Source organism: Dicentrarchus labrax, unplaced genomic scaffold, assembly GCF_905237075.1.
Source record: "Dicentrarchus labrax unplaced genomic scaffold, dlabrax2021, whole genome shotgun sequence".
In the NCBI taxonomy this organism is placed as follows: Eukaryota; Metazoa; Chordata; class Actinopteri; family Moronidae; genus Dicentrarchus; species Dicentrarchus labrax.
In genome coordinates, this window is record NW_026136706.1 from 14,614,421 (window position 1) to 14,632,019 (window position 17,599).

At 39.3% G+C, this 17,599-nt stretch overlaps 1 protein-coding gene across 3 annotated transcripts; it reads left to right on the top strand.

Annotated features, from left to right (window-relative positions):
- The first annotated feature begins 209 nt into the window (after window positions 1-209).
- tank (TRAF family member-associated NFKB activator) lies at window positions 210-5,448 on the top strand. 3 transcript variants are annotated; one of them, XM_051404503.1, is made up of 8 exons: window positions 210-374; window positions 1,388-1,529; window positions 1,745-1,853; window positions 2,022-2,092; window positions 2,901-2,959; window positions 3,071-3,189; window positions 3,726-4,123; window positions 4,752-5,448. In XM_051404503.1, exons 2-8 carry the CDS (start codon window positions 1,431-1,433, stop codon window positions 4,920-4,922), a joined length of 1,026 nt encoding a protein of 341 aa, XP_051260463.1. In that variant the 5' UTR covers window positions 210-374; window positions 1,388-1,430; the 3' UTR covers window positions 4,923-5,448. The 3 variants fall into 3 exon arrangements, with proteins under 3 accessions (XP_051260463.1, XP_051260462.1, XP_051260464.1); XM_051404502.1 differs by lacking the exon at window positions 210-374 and adding an exon at window positions 385-525; XM_051404504.1 differs by lacking the exon at window positions 210-374 and adding an exon at window positions 548-1,139.
- The last annotated feature ends 12,151 nt before the right edge of the window (window positions 5,449-17,599 follow it).

The window sequence follows — 17,599 nt, forward strand, 5'->3', positions numbered from 1 at the left end:
GTGTGATAAATTCAACACGGATTGTTGACAAAATGTTCGAGAGTCAAATGAGCACAGTGTAAGTGTAGTTTGGGGACAGTTTTCACATGCACAACAGTCAGTTTGCAGACGCGTAGGCTGGAAGAACCCTCAACCAGCTAACCACCCAGCGCTCCTCCGAGCCGCACGCTGATTGGCCACCAGCGCGTAAAGGCGGAAGTCTACAGAGCAAGGGGATTCCCCGAGGGAAGTTCCCAACTCAACTAGGCTATGTAAAACGTACACTGCCATATCCTCTCCGGCGCTTCTTAACTCTGCATCTGAAGATAGGCGACGACGCTGCGGTGGTGTCAAAACAATAAATATTCGACTTTAAACACTTTACTCGAATGAAGGTAAGAGGAGAGCCGCTCACTGGCGGCGAGTTAAACACTGATCTGGAGGGGAGAGAGAGAGACAGACAGAGAGAGAGAGAGAGAGAGAGAGAGAGAGAGAGATGGCTCGGTCGCTTTATCCACCGTGGGTTGAATGAGCTATGGCTAACCGGTCAGTTACAGTTTAAAGAATACGGAACTGTGTAGGTTTAGGTCTTGAGTTGCACTTTTAAAGAGCTCCACTGCTGTGTCGGTACTGTTAATGTCCTTTTTGTCTAGCTCAGCCTGTTGGATTTACTGTGGCTTCATCCACTGTTGGTGTGTACTATCTCTGGAAGGTAGTGCTGTTACTATGACATTTATTATTAACGACTGATCCATGATTAATAAGCAGCTTTGGGTGAGAGTGTCATCATCTTGTTGTTAATTATTATAATACTACTACTATATCATATGTTATATATATATTATTATATACACCGGTATATAAACTGTAATTGTGCTGCTGCAGTTGCTCGAAAAGTTATTGAAAGTAGTAGTATTGAAAGTCAAGGGGGAAACAAATGTAAGGATTGTTTAAGTGAGTGGCCTTACACAAGTTGTGCAAGAAACTGCAGAATGCATTGAGCAACTTCATTTTGTGTCATTACTTTTGGATGTAGCAGCTGCTCATCTACATCTACAGCACTTCTTACAGGACTACAACAAGGTGTCGATTGTGGAAATGTGAATGCAGTTTTTGCTTTTGGTCGTAAGATGATCTTCCAACTGTCAGTATAAGTACAGGTTAGAAAGTATGTTTACTCAGTTATGCGTTGCATCAGCAGCTCACATAAAACAACCAAACAACCATTTAAGGAGCCATTTACTTCTTTTTATTAATTTTAATGTTAAGACAAGTTTAGGTGTCGCAAGATTATAAAACAAGCAAAAAACCAAGGTCACTAACTCCTTGCTTTTTTTTCTTTGGGGGAGTGCTTCTTCTGGAGTGAATTGTTGGTATGCTTTAAAAGATTTTATGATTGCACTCATAGGGCTCATGTCTGCTGTGTCAGTGATGATTGTGGAGCACACGGCATGGAAAGGAACATCGGAGACCAGCTCAACAAAGCTTTCGAAGCTTATCGCCAGGTCTCCATTGAAAAGGACAATGCTAAAAAGGAGCTCCAGCAAATGGTAAAAAAATTAGGAGAAGAACTTAGTGTGAAATGAGCCAAATATTATCAGTATAGCAGCACTTTGGTAACAGTCAAATAGCAAGAAACCTATTTTTAAAACATGATTATTAGTTATACATGTGTATGAAAATGTGACACACTCCCAGACATATGGGCATAGACCAGATTGTACATATCGGTACTGATAACATAACTGAAACTTCATTTTTACAGACTGAATATTATGAGCGATACACTCAAAAACTTCAAAAGCAGATAGAGGACCAGCAGCAGCTGATTTCAAAACTTGAAGCTAAGTTATCAGCAACAAGGCAACCATCAGGTTAGTGATATGTGCCATTTGATCTCTCTGCTTATGTGCCGACAAGATAATTTACCCTTTGCATTGCATTGTGGGAATTTTAATGGATTTCCATAGATCATACTGAATCTGTTTCATCTAGCATTGCCTCCTGACAAACTGTTAATTTTCACTCTTTTGGCTCCTAAGGAGAGATGAAATGTGAGCCCTGCAACCATCTCCTTGATGGGGCCAGCGCTTATAGGAAAATACAGTATCCGGTATGTTTGCGGCGTTACAGTGTGCTCTTTCTATGTTTACGCTATGTGAAAACTGCAATATGATGGCTCTGTTTATTCTTCATTCTCGCACTTGATATTATGCATGAGCATACATACAGCTTCCTCTCCCAAAGAAACATGTTGATAGTACTTCTGCTCGATGTCGTTGCACTTGTGCCAAAAAGGATGTTAAAGGAACACAAATGGGAAATGAATGTAGCTGTAACTACGAGGCTCAAAATATGGTTGATCCTTATGTTATTCAACTTCTGAGCGTTATGTTTGTGACTGTAAGGTCTCAGCATCATTCTTTAAGTAACGTTCTTTCACCTCAGTACCTGGCTACACAGTACAAGCCTACAAAGAACTTTCTCAGTGTTTCCAACCCTTGTTTATCCAGCTTTAAAGCAGGTTGCAGGATAGTTAAGAGAAATTCTGTCCTTATTCAGTAATTCTCTCCGATCAGAAGGCAATGTCCGTATGTTTTAATCATTTTATCGTGCTTCCATTCATTTGTTTTTTGAAAGATTCAAACAATTGAGGAAACCTATGATTGCAGTGCTGCAGTAATAGTATCCACCCTCTATCTTCACACAAGGTGTATCCACTTTTACCTCACCAGATGGTGCTAGAGGATAATAGCACAGTTCAGCAGCTTGAGGCTCACTGTTCATTATTTAACAGGCCAGGAAATGTTTTTCATTAGTAGATATACATTTGTGATTTGTGTAAATAAAACTGCAGATTGTATATGCCTGTTGATAATTCTTGCTAATGATCACTATAAATGTAATGTGTCTTTTTTCAGGAGAATATGGGCACTGTTGCTGTTGCTCCTAATATGCCAGTCAACAGCAGCGTTGACTAGTATGTGTCTCTCCTTGTGTCTCTAGACTTAAAAAAAACCCAAAACAATCATGGACATTACAGTTAAGGAATGGATTTTATTTCCTCACTCTTCATTTATTGGTTTGTCAGTCAGGATATGCTGGACGCGTTTGAAGCAATTCAAGGGAAATTCCGGCAGATTCGTTCTCTAACCAGAAGGCAAAAAGATCACCTAAAAAGATTCCATGGAGGAAATGATGCATCAAACGGTAATATTAATATTTACCAAATATTACCTGCCTGAACCTAAATTAACTTGTTTTTTCTTAATTCAATTACTTAGAGAAAAATGTGTTGAATTGAAATAGGTTTGTATATGTCATAACAAGTTATGAATTTACTAGCTTTTGCTTTGTTCTTTAAGATAATTAGATGGCAACACCTTAATAAGGGCTGTACTTGAATGCCTCATTGCCCTTTTGAACCGCGGCTGGCCACCTCTGTGAAAATAGCGTGCATAAACACATTTGATAATTCCACTGACAAGTGCACGATGTTGGTTCTGGATACGAGCTGTGTAATTAATGATATAACGTAATTATTCGTAAAATAATTAATATAAAGTGTGATAAAAATATTTTTCTCTTATGTACGTATTGAAAGGACCCAGATTATATTTTAATGTGTGAAACTTCTCAAATTGTTGCCAAGCTCAAATGTCTTTAAAGCCAGCGTTGGAATACTCAACATGTTGACCGAGTCTGAAAAACGGTGTAAAATTTCATGTTTTTCTGCCGTCTGACAGATCAGCGGTTCTCCATGCCCATCCAGTGCACAGACCGTACAGAAGAGGCAGAGAGACCCTTTTCCTCAGCGCTAAGGTCAGCAGTGGATATCCCACTTCCGCCCACGTCTCTGGCGTCCCGCGGCGCCAGCCCTGAGGACAGGGACTTAGTAGACTCTCTCACCAAACTCAGTGTCAAATTCCCACCCCCTGCGGACAGCGAATATGACTTCCTGAACAGTGCTCCAGAGAGACACATTGGTCTGACCATGCCCACCAAGCGGCCTCTCAGTAGTGTCCCCTCCACATTGCCAGAGGAGGAGCCCGTGGAATTGCCCATGCCTTTTGTCTACCCTACATCCCCCTCCCACTCAACATCATCTTCACTCTCCCAGGAGAGTGTGCGGGGACCCCAGCAGGTGAGAATCACAGGAGAAGGTCTGAGAAAACTAGTAGCAAATTATCAGTTTCTGATTGGTCTTTGCTAATGGAGGAGTGAAACGGTGTGAAGTCCAAAAAAAAAATCCCCTTGGCTTTACTTGAAACGTATTACTGTGTAATGTGTGCTGATTCTTTTTTTACTTAAGCATGGATGCTCTGGTTATATTTGGCATCTTTTGCTGGAAAGTGTGAGCCAGATGGAAGCACATTACAGTGTCTGAATCTGATGAAACAAGTACGATGGTTAAGTGGGATTTTATTTGCTGATGTGTATAAATGCCTAATAAAAAATTGTGAATGACATGCAGTAAGATCTAAAAGTTGGTCCCTTTTTTCACAATATGATTCTCTCCCTGGATTACGTCAACACAGGCATTTAAAATAGGCAAGGCTGCTTTGATAGTTTGGATGAACACATACATAGGAAGATAATTAAACACTTGGGCATAGCCTTGGGTTGACAGAGTACATGTTCTTGTATTCCTTAAAGCAACAGATATTTCAACTTGAAGGCCAAGTGGTCCAGCATGCTTTGATAGAGTGAGTGTAAAGATTGTTTAGAGCATGAATAATATATTGTTTTCTTTGGTTCATCCTGCTCTGCAGTCTCTCTGGAGCCCTGAGCTGTGTGATGCAGTTGACGTGGGGACAGAGCTGGCGACGACTCAGAGCAGCAGTCCTGATAAATGTGCTTTCTGCTACGCTGAGGTTCCTAAGGACCGAATGAAAAGCCACCTCTACTCGCATTGTTCTTCTAAGAGTGAAGCCGACAATTGACATTGGAAGCAGAGACTGATGGGCCATGGCCACAACTACTCCAAGACTTACTGTATTCATGGTCTAGTCCTGCCTGCCATGAAGTATATGCGCTGTACTGGATTTGAAATGACACTGCAATAAGACTTGAATCCATTTATTTAATACTGAAGAATTGAATGGTACACTTTCTTGCCCATTATATTTTTCTAATATCTCGCTGAGACTTTACTTACTAAGTGACGATGATGCATAATATGGTATATATGAGCAAATAAAGCCGACATTTACTCTTGCAACATTTTTTTTTTTTTGAATCGTTTTCAACCTCCATATGAAACAGGCTGAGATACTCTTAAGTGTAGCACATGTTTAAAGACATATGTTGGACAAGATGTGTATTGACTTTCTTTCTGTAACATGTTTATACATTTTTATCTGCAACAATTTGCATTAATAACATGCAACAGTTTTCTTTTAGAAAGACATTCATTCTTAGGCAAATGGTGATGAAGATTTGCTTTCTATAAAACACCCATGCCTCCTTTTCATGTGTTTGTGTTTAACTTTGAAATCATTTTAAAAGTTAGTATGCCAGGTGTTCATTAAAATTATCTACACAGATGGCAACACATACCATTAGGAACACGTTCATTGTTCAATTAGATGCCAATTACCTTGCTATTTTTACAGTAATTCTTTTACTTTAGGCAATATTATACTGTATTTATTGTATTAACATTTAATGGACAAATGAACATGATTTTACTCCAGTAATGCTATGCAAAGTGATAAAATGAGACATTCTAGGTGTTCCAGTTTCACATAACATTATCGGCATATAATAATTAAATATTATATATATATATATATATTTATAATTAAAACAAAATGTTAAAGACACTGTACCTTGACACACATTGAATCACAATTTGGAAATAGAACAAATGACATTTCAGGCAGCAACTGTCCACTGTGTGAAAGGACATCTTTTACAGTATGTACGCTGCCTATTTTGTCTTTTGTAAACAGCAGCATCAGCTTTTGACTTCTGCAGTATTTATTCACACCTTTGCAAACAATTGCAATGATTTTCACCCTTCAGTGTGATGATGTTTGAGGAAACGAGGACACTGTGTGTGTTGGAACACTTCGTTGTGCAGAAAGAACCTTACAGCTCTTCAGCTATGGGCTGGTAACACTTTTGCTGGGTAGATGAGCTGGTGTGAAGACTGCAAACAAGCTTTTTTTTTCTCTTTACAAGTGGTCGGCATCATAACTCACTTTTCATAATCAAATACTGCTTAATAGACTGATTGGTTTGTTATCTTAACCTGAACTGATAGTTGGCGCTTGGCATTTCACTGTGTTTCATAAATAGCTCAGAAGGGTGTAATAAATGTGATGTAGTAATGCTATCAACTATTCCCAACTAGTGAGTCATTAGACTAAGATAGACACAACACATCATCTACGTGAAGGAAAAGAGTGCTCACTTGTCATTTGGTGTTTTTAGAAAAGGTGAATATTACATATTGATGGAATGTAATGTGCCAAACATTATGTGTGTTTATTTTAGAGTGACAAAAACCACATCATTTTACGTTTCACATCACGTCGTAGACACTGAGGGGACAATTTATTCGGATTTTTTTGGCAAATACATATCCCTAATGATCCTCTCTGGTTAATCTGTGAAGAGTCGAACATTGTGCAGCCTGCATGCTTTTCTCTCTGGGATCATGAACAGCTGCTTGCTCATAATTATGTTGTCATTCATTGTTATTTGGAAGAGGAAACTCGTACTGACAGCTAGGTTTTTTTTTTTTGGGTGTATTTCCGTACACTGTATATTTACTCACTTGCGTATACAGTAATGTAAACCATTTGTGAAAACTCCACTTTCGCTCTAAGGCATTTTTTTTAACCACCATTTCCAGGAGATTATGAGATATGTGTGCCTTCTATCTCCTCGGGACACTTGCTACCAGAGGCAGTAGATTTGAAATAGATTTAAGAGCTACAAAAAAATGAAAGAGGACAAAAAAGGGAAAAGGATATGGATTGAGATGGAGAAGTAGCAGGCTGATTACAAGGTGTCAAAATTGCCAGGAGCAAGAAGGTGAAAGCAATCAGGGGTGAGAAGAGTGCAGCATTCGTGAGGGGCAACTAATTATCCATCTCATTTGTGGAGAGAAGCATTTGAGGCAGCTCTAGCCCACTGAATGGTGACAGATTGGTGCGGAGGAGAGGGGAGGTGTTAGAACAATGGAGCCCAGCTCACCATCATTACTGCATGCTAATCAGCAGTGCTTCTGCACCGCCAGTCGGTGCTGAGTTCGGGGAGACAGGGAAGTCACTGGCTTCAGGGGACCACAGTCATTTTCAAGCAGAGAAGAGAGGGAGGAAACTGATGTACAGTACGGCTGTTGGCTCTCTACAGCTGCTTATTTGAGCTTATAGGTTATCCTGTGCAGAGATGAGTTGATTTTTAAGTGGACTGAGTGGAATAATGGTGTAAGACTGAATATACATGTAGTGTCATTCAAAGGTTAATTAAAGAAAATAGAAATCAATCGAATAAGTTTTGAGATTTTAGACTGTGGTAATGTAATATAAATGGAATATACCCAAATGTCCAAGACACTTAATAAATGTAAAAACAAAAATAAGTTAAAATAATGAAAATGAACAATGAGGGAGAAAAAACAAAGAAAGGTAAACAATAAAAGCATAATAAAAAAAATATATGTACAGGAAAAAGAGAAAAATAACAATTTAAATTTCAAATAAAAATTTTAAATAAAGAAATGGTATATACCTGTTTTGCTACTGTAGTTATAGTCAGCTGTATTCGGAGTGAATTAAATTCTGTCATATGGCTAAATGCAGGGCTGCTACACAACAATAGGGGGTAAAGACGAAGAATACAGCTGTGCATTTGTTTTTGCACATTTTAAATCTACACTCATTCTGTGAAATATTACACTTTGTCATGACATTAGTTTTTTTCTAATGGTAAATTTGTAATATCCAGTGTTGATTAACAGAAAGCACAATTACATAAAATGTGCAATCCATAATCCAGTTGTGCACAAAAGGATAGCCCCCAAAAACACAAATCAAACATTGGAATCTGTTGTTAATACCAAACTGTTCGACTATTATTGTTCTCTAATGCTTCTGATAAAGGTTTGATAATATCCACAATGATTAATAAACACCGCTGTAAAACATATATTTTGAGGTTTGCAAAACAGTGAAGGCTTATTTTCGATTTCTAACTCAAACTCTTCAGTTAGAAGTGTAAATCTAATTCAATTTAATTTGGTCACGTATTTGTTGTTTAATTATGAATGTTTTTGTTAATAGAACGGTTATATTTACCAGAACTTTTTCTTTCTTCTTGTTTTGCTCTTTACACCAATTGACCTATTTTTTTTATACTGGATATAATATAATACAGTTCTTATATTCACAGACATCACATCTGTGTATGTCTGGTTCCTGACAATAATTATAAATAATATAATATATAACAACTCTAATATTTTAAATATCTAGATTCTATTAAGCAAACATACCTTTTCCTTTACTGGCCAGTAATTGGTTTTTGATTGTAGTAGGCAATAGACAGATGAGGCGCCATTACACTAAGTCATTATTTTCAACAATTACTCTTCTAAATATTTAAACAATGTTTATCAGATCATGCCATTGCCAAGAAGATATAACACAATTGAGGGGGTGGGTGGGGGTTGTTAAAGGGTTTAATCAAATCGAAACAAAACAGAGAGATAGCAAGTGGATTAAGGTCACCTGGCTAGAATGCCCTCTTCACATCAATGTCATTTCGATAATTAACAACTTAGGAGAGAAGCATATTCAACTGTCTGTGCACTGGTCACCGTTGGCATGAGAGACTGCCAACTCTCATGGCGTTGCGAGCTGAGAGTATCACCTCACAGTTGTCTTGCCATGCGTTGGGCTCCTCGTGCTCTCTTTGCAGAAGTGGTGGAGCTGACTTTGTGTTCGATTAAATGTGTTGAAGCCATCGCTGCCTGTGCAAAGTCTCAGAACAGCCCCTCTCCATTGTGTTTGCTTCGGTGCTGGTCTGAGAGCCCTGATTTCTGGAGCAGAGATTTGGCAGTCACAGCAAGTGATGACAGAGGCAGTGGTGAGATCGCACCCAGAACCCCAAAGGAGGCTCACATTTCAGGCGGGATGAGGGGCTTGTTCAATACACAGAACACAAAAGCCCTGATCGGTGGAGTTTGATGATAGCCATTGTTCTTAAAAATCACATTGCTCAGCCACCACTAGCAAAGGCTACTTTTATATGTTTACTTGTGGAGGTTGGAGTGTTAGACATTTGTAAACTTCTGAACTTTTTGAAGACATTTGACTGCCAATTTGAAATAATTGTACGGCTGAAAGTCTGGCTCTCAAGATGTCATCCTCTTGTTATTTTATTGTCGCTGTTAAATCAGCGTAGGTTGTTTTTTCTGCTTGACACATGGGGGTGGGATGGAGCATGGGGATGTTTGCGGAATGGTAACTTGCAATTCAAGGGTTAAGGCAGCATGAAAGAATCCATTCTCGGTTTAATGACCTAGCCTTGCTGGGCGAGGACGACAGGGAACATGCTCTTGACTTGTACTGAATTTGCCAATTAACACCTCCAATAACAGGCTGCCTCTGAACATCACCAATGTAGAGAGAGGAGGAGCAACTCTCATGCACTTTGTTTTCCAGCCTCTGATCCTGTGATTTCTTCATACACTGAAAATTATTTTGCCTTATACACTGCTGGGTAAATGTTCTTTCATAGTAGAATTTTGTATGAATTGTTAGAGATAAAACCTTGCTTCATGGGCTGTGTGGCCACTGACTATCAGACTGGCAATGATGTTGGAATTATTTTATTTTTCCACGTGCTGCTTGAATCCTTATGTAGTTATTGGACATTCTATTTTTCGCACATGCCCATATGGCCATGTGCAGCTTCAATTAGACACATGGCTGGTAGCTAAGATACACCGTGCTTGATTAGCTTTGTCTCCTCTTATTGTTATACATGAAAATACAAAACAACGGCACTGTCCTCGATATATCTGAAAAGATCTGTCCCCCTCATTCTAGTCAACCCTCTGGTTTCACACATGCTTATCAGACTCCCAAACAACACCTAGTGCAGGTGTGAATATCAAAATCCCCCGTGAAAATCACAGTGGGTACTACTGTGTTGTCCTCGGAGTCCTCTTACATGCAGCAGTGGCTTTGCATTGGGCCTGAGATGCTGCTGGCTAACAACAACTGCAGAAACACCTTTGGCTAAGTGTAAGGTGGACATTTTTACACCAAATGTGCTTAATGACTGAAAAAAACGTCACCCACATCTAATTGAAAAAGGCGCCTAAGTGTACAGTAGCTGGTTTTTGCCCAGTACAATCACACGATAACACGGTAGTTTCACAATTCATTAGCAGGTACTTTAACAATATACAATAATTGAAAGATGGTTGCATAATTGATAGCAGTTCACACCATAGGGAAAGTGCAGTGATCCATCTAATGATAGTAATAAAGTGTAGTGGGTTAAGACCAGAAAATAACACTTGAGGTGTGAGCTGTGTACAATTATGACAACAGAGGCCTTGTCCTAACACTTTGTCAACTTAACACTGCACAAACACCGTAAAGATGTTAGTCACATTCATGTTCGAAGAGATTTGCAAATGTACCTCCTCGAAGTTAGCAGATCACAGCTCTCTTATGTTCACGCTGACCACCTTTGTGTCATGTGTAGAAGAATATGAACCTTGTTAGAGATGCTACATACAAATCAATTCATTTATTCAGTGTTAAGAAACCATCTGGCTTGATTAGAGCTGAAAGTCATCCTGGCAGGCCAGTTTCCTGACTGACACCTCATAGAATTAGTGGGAGGACGGCTTCATTTACTGTCTTTGCTCTACTCAGACTACACGGCTCATCATCTCGCTGTGCTCAAGGCTCAGATATGAGCTGAAAAGTCTTCCACAAGCTCCATTTACCTCAAGTCTTTGTTACAGTATTAAACAGATTCAGCAGATCTGGGTGGTTGTTTATTAGTCTTAGATAGTGAGATATAACACTTTTTGTGTTCTCTTTGTGGAAGCTGTGAAAATGGCACGCCATATGTAATACACTTGCTTGCTGTTGGTCTTGCCAATTCCCCCAAGATCAGTAATTCCTTTGCCAACGCTCACACTCTCTCTTTGTCCTTGTGATTTGATTGAGCTTGTTGGATTGGATGGGTTTCTTCTTGATGCTGTGTCTGGTGTTTAGCTGTTGATTTGATGTCACTTGCGGTCCAGTTAAAATAACCATTTGAACCAGAACATACGTATTCAGATATACCTCCGCGAACATTTGCTATAATCAAGTCAGACATAGTTAAAGCACAGATAAAACAGAAATAAAACCCTGAAGCACACATAGTAAACAGGAAGCCCAAAGCATATTTCTGTTGTGTTTTTTTCCCTTTCTAATTCTGCACAAAACAAATTGGCTGCATATTTTGTTCACACCTTGTGTAACCTGGGGATAGTAAGCGCAGTTCTCCCTCGTCATACCTGTGACAACACCCTGCAAAGTGCTCCCAGTGCCCTAATCTGCAAGGTAGAGACCTGCTGCTGCTGCATGTAGATGTTGTTTTCTTCGTCCTTAGCTGCTTGTCCCTGTGGTTTTTACGTTTACACGCCCACCAGAATCACACAAGGTAAAAGAGAATATGCGAGTGTCTCGCAAGCTACCAATTTTTTTTTTCTTCTTAAAAACATGTTAGCATTCAGCAGAGAAAGCAATAAAGGCATACTGATGGTGTTTGATTTAGAAATGGCAGTCAGACCATGATTTTAGCATCAACAGATGGCCAGTAGATTGGTTTAAATGAGTAACACCACTGCCTGCTTTAGAGTTGGCTCAAGTAGTAGAGTAGTGTACTACCGTCTTATCATATCTCCTTGTGTGAATGATGATGTCACCATGATAGATGCTACTCAAGTGGGATCAGACCTACTCAGTGATGCCTGTAGAGACCAGCTCTGGGAGATCCCTGTCTGGCTGCATTATTCAACAATACTCCCTACCTCTCCCAGGGAAAAAGGGACTGTTGAATATTTGAAAGATAGAATTCGATTTTTTATTTAAGTGTATAGATGTGGATGGGAGAGGGGGAAAAAAATAGAGATAGTGCCAGTCGGTGCAGCCTGGATGGTCACCAAGGCAACTTGCCGAGTTTTTCTAACTGATCTACGGGACTTCTTGGCTGTCTCACTGGGGGACGTTTTGGAGAAGTGGGTTTTTTCGATCGCCTTTTGACTGCGACTACGAGTTGACGTATCATTGATCATTTTAGTCTCATATTTATGGCTACCAATTAGTTTAGAATTTGATTACACCTTCTTGCATATTGCCTTTTAGTCACCTGGATATCTATATTTTTATGGTTGTGTCCGCTGTTACTCTCATTACACCCTGCAGAACATTTGCTATGTGCTAGAGCTCATACTGCAGCTTCAGTTAGGCTATAGTGCTATTAAGACTTTTTTAAAATTAGTAAGATGTCCTGTGTCTCCTCTGGACTCCTGGGCTGTTTTGTTAAATTGAATGTATCAATATTTCAGTTGCAACATAAGAAAGGAAATCTGCTCATTGATAACGTACCAGACATTGTGCCAGACAGTGATAGCCTATTTTCAAAACGGCAGCGTAAAAAAAAAAAAAAAAAAAAAAACATGGCTGCAGAACCACTGCTCAGATCCTGACGAGCCAAGCTGAGTATTGATCCATCTGGCTCTGAAGACACTGTCATGTCACCTTTGCATTTAAGTGTTATCTTGTCAGCTTCAAATGATCTAGCTGTCAGATCTGGAAAAAGCCGGCTTGTGTGATGTTGCTTTGTCTCTAATGTCCAGCTGTTTGCTACAACAGTCTGTATCAGCGAAATACTTGAATCCAGTGTTTAGACTGTTTCGTACATGTCTGGATACAGATCTAATCTGCTGATGATCTTTCCATATTTATATGTGTCTGTCTGTCTGTGCACCCTTTTCAACCAATGTCTATTTGTCGAATGCTATTAAATTCCACATTATGCATGACAGTTGATTCAGGTCCACAGTTTCAGTCAGTTGTCATCTTACTCTTTCCTGGGTGTCACCCACTCCCGCAGATAATTAAAAAGACAGCTTACAATGAATGTTATCAGAAGCTGAGTAGCAGCTCAAACCAAGTGCAAATTGCTTCAAAACTGATTCCTTCTTTACAGCAGATGTAACTGATAGTTAAAGGGTGGGAATCCAGCTTTGTGGTGAAAGGGCACAAACTCTTTCAACCAAGGTGTGGTAACAGGGTGAAAATTTGAAAGCAAATTCACTCCCTGCTAATGTGGCCTACATGGCCCCTAATGATAACACACCCACTGCATTGCACTTACAGCACTAATTTTCATGTTTTCACTCACATTCGCTGCAAACGTTTTTAGTCGTTGATTTATTTTTTTCCTTTTTTTCCCTTCTTTTCTCATACACGAATCATTGTACGGTGTCCAATGTCTAATTTAGTCCCAGTGTGGCGCCGTAGTATCCTGGTCATTTTAAGTGGATCAGTTCCTAAAGGCTCTTGGAGATGCTGCAGGCCCGGGGAGCGTGATCGGCTGCTATAAAGGCAACGATAGGATACCAGCCAGTAGTTCACACTTGTTGGAGCATACAGTGAGGCTGTGAAGATGGATTCTTTCTTTAATATACGGTACTGTCTGTCTTTCTCATCTTTCTAATCAGTGTGAAATAGTGACACTGTGATATATTCTTTTCTCTGGGCCATTTGTGAAACATATGATGTCCTGTAGCACTTGTGCGGCTCTATGGATTAAACATTCATATAGCAAAATAAAAAAGCAAAAAGCCAACGGCTCACTGCATTTATTTCTTTATACCATTGGAAAAGTTTTTTCAAGAAACTGGTTTCCATGTGTTTGTTTGTGACAGCCTAGATGTGAGCGGTGGAGACAAATCATGTCACATTTATTTTTCCTCTCAACTTGGAACATGGTTCTCTTCCCTGAAGAATTCAGAACTGATCATTAACCTTTCCTTTAGTTCCTTCCCTTGCCTGGTCACATTTCCTCTCTATTTGGTTCCTGGCCCCATATGCCACTTTCCTATTTCCTGCCTGCAGACAGCAGGGAGTAGCTCTATTATCACCTTCCTAGAGCTGTCTTTGAATGTGAGAGGCAATTCCATTTCACTCAGCCATGGGGAGGAGGAGGAGGAGGAGGAGGGGGAGGAAAAAAAGCACACCATAGAGCACACAGAAATTGGTTTAGGGTTACTTCTTATAGTCGAATGTAAGATTATTCTGCTTTTCCGCTTGTATTGCCTAGATTTAAGGATTATACAGAGTTCTGTTGTGAAGGTGCAGGTTTTTTGGAGAATATCTCCAAATCAGAGCAAAGGTTAAGTGCTGTGTATCATGTCTGGTTGTTGTGTGAACACTTTATCGTCAACTCCATTTAGAAGTCATCTTTTGAAATATTAACAATCTTAAAGCAGGTATATTACACTACTGTGAAGCTGTGCTAAACATATCGAAGATGTCTCCAATGCTTCCACTCTCAAGTGTGTTCTCTCCATTTTGCGACATTTTACTCGAAGCCTGTGTTATTTTTGGGCTTCCCTAGGTCTTATTCCAGCTTTTATCAACGTCTAGTTCTTTGGACTGGTAGAGCTCTTGACAATATTGCTCCTGGATAAATTAAACATGAGTTACGTAGAGTGATAATCTGTGGGCCTCTCTTTTCACACTGCATTCCCAATGAGCTGTGTGTTGGCCTGGTGTTGTTGCCTGTGATTTTAATGAAGATTATTCTTGTAACACGACAGTCGCCTGTTTGCTCCTATTCTACCCTAAATATTTTCTCTTCAAAAGGAGAATTTTTGTTTTCTTTCAAGGGATCTGTGCAGCATTTATCTTTTATTTTAAAAGTATTTCTGTTGCAGGTCAATCACCAGTTTATCATGGATGTAATTAAACCATTATTTGGATGTTGGATAATCAGATAACAGGTTTTCTGAGTTGTTGTTTTCAAATTAAACATTCACCATCATGTCAACCCAGTTATCGATTAAACAATACACAGCTGTGACTCGGTAATTAGTGCTTATTTTCATCCTGTCTAAGCAATGTAAGGCTCGCATGAAATAGACAAAGCTTAAGTTACTGGATCAGTGCCTTCTATTTTCTATTGTTCAGGTTTAGGCTGATAGTGCTTGGGAAAACCTCAGAGAATTCCCAAAGGAGTAAGTGCACACTTCATGGCACGGCCACTCTTAAAATGGAACTGATGTTTTATAAATAATTTCAAAGTTACAAACATCAGCCTCACAATCACAGCGATTCAATGATATTCATTTGGCATAAGTCAGTTTCATTTCTGTGTGCTTTTCATCAGAAATGGCTTAAAAAGTAGAGTTAGTCTGAATTTTTCATGCCATGGGCTTACTGGGGACAGTGGCCATGTTCTTCACTTGCAGACGTCTGACAGTGCATGGCAGCAGAAATAACAAAATGGTCACAAACCCCAACTGCACTCCCCGGGTCACACAGGCTCTTTAAATTTTAAAGGGACTAGCATCAAACCAAACAGTTGATAACAGGTCAGAAGCAGGTGATAAAAGAAGTTTTCGTGGGGAGATTAGCCTTTCCACTAACTTTGTGATTCCTGACATTATATCCTCAACATTTGTTCAGCCAAATAATAAACATCAGAGTGCATGGAGCAGTTGTAGGCATTACTCCCAGAGAATGTAGTACCCAGAGGATTACAGTAGTGTTACTTTGCTACAGAATTGGTATGAAATAAAATTCACACATTTATAATTATGCGTGAATTTTACATAGCATCATCTGTATTCAAGTTATTAGTTAGTTTTTTGAAAGGGGGGAACTGAATTGAGCAGTGTGGATGGCTCATGGTTCATTCTCCCATAGATTTATTATTTCCATAGGAGTGTGTTAATTACCATACTGTCATTGTCCTGTGATGTAGAAACAACTGACAGGAATAGAAAGACGGAAAGCTAAAAATAACTTACAACAACACACGCTTTTACCCCGGTGCAGGAATATCAAATTAATGATCTCTCGCACAGGACTGTGGTTAGGACCTCGCAACCAACTGCATATTGAATAATTAAAAAAAACAATGTGATAAATTTGAGTAGTATGCAGTGAGATCACAAAACAACAACTGTGAATAAATTCACTGTGAAACAAATGGGATCAAAAATGTATTCTACAAAAAATCTTTATGTGTTATTCTGCCATTTATATTTCTGCAAACTGCAGAACAGTGTAACTTTGTTCAATCAGAAAGTAATTGGAGGATGTGTTTAAATGGTTAAATACTGCAATAGAAAAGTAAAATGTTGGCTCTTAATAAGCTTTTTATTATTGTGCTCTGCACTAGATAAAAAAGCACATGTATGAACATGTGTTTTGAGTGAATCATCTCTAGGCTCAGGTATGATATCAGCACAGGAGCCATGTCCCTTGTATTTCCACTGAACATCATGATCACCTGTCTTGAGGTTAATTTGCTGTGAGCTTTGTGGTAAAGAATCACGGTTTGGGTCTGGTCTGGCTTGGAGACCCTTAAAGGACATCAATAATGAGCAGGTGTAGGAGTGCACTTCTGCGTAGACGCGTGTCTTGGTGTGTCCAGGGAGGACGGCTAATAAGGGTTTAAAAGCCACAACTGTCCACTCCGCCCCTTAGCAGGCCTCCAGCTGTCTTTTCTGTCAGAGAGCACCCTGATTCCCTCTGACAGAGCAGATCACTGATGGCAGGAAACCACAGGGGGCGATAGTTATGTTAGCATAGCACAAAGCACCACCACACTTGAACAGATTATTCATGCTAGTAATTAAAGACTTAAGGTAAATACAGGTTTTGCCTTTTTTTTTTTTTTTTTTTTTTTTTTAATCAAAGAGCCATGAGGAAGGGAAGAAATACTTCACTTTGATTTATTGATGGAAATTGCAATGTGACGTCTGGCAAACAACATATAAATAACTTAAAGGCCATCTTAAATGCATTCCCATGAAATTTTTAGTGCCGCTGTAATATAAGCCACTACCTGTCATGAATCCCAAATAACCTTGGCTCTATCCTCTTAGTTCAGCCCAGTGTGCCTCATTCCTTATTACTGCCCTGACAAGGAAATGTTTACCCATCCGACAAGAGACAAGCCATTTCATAGTCGGAAAAAGCAATTTCACCTGACTGGAGTAGCACACTATGTCCCCATATCCTTGCTGGCTATAATTTTGTTGTCATTTTGTGTGCTGTGATCATATCATTGAAGTGACAGTACTGGGCATTAGGTAAAGTCCCTAAGCTGGTGCTCACTTTCAGGCTTTTTCTCTCCTTGTCATTCACATTGATTAGATTAGACCCAGGTGGCAAGCAGATTTCTTTGGCACAACAATAAAAAATGGTGATACAGCGCTTTAAAAAAAAAAAAAAAAAAAAAAAGGACATTGTTTTATGCTCAACTGAACATTGCAAACCAGAGCTGGCTTTATGAAGAAAAAAAAAAAATTTAAATATATATTTTTGTATTTTCACAGATTATTGAAGGATATGTCTAT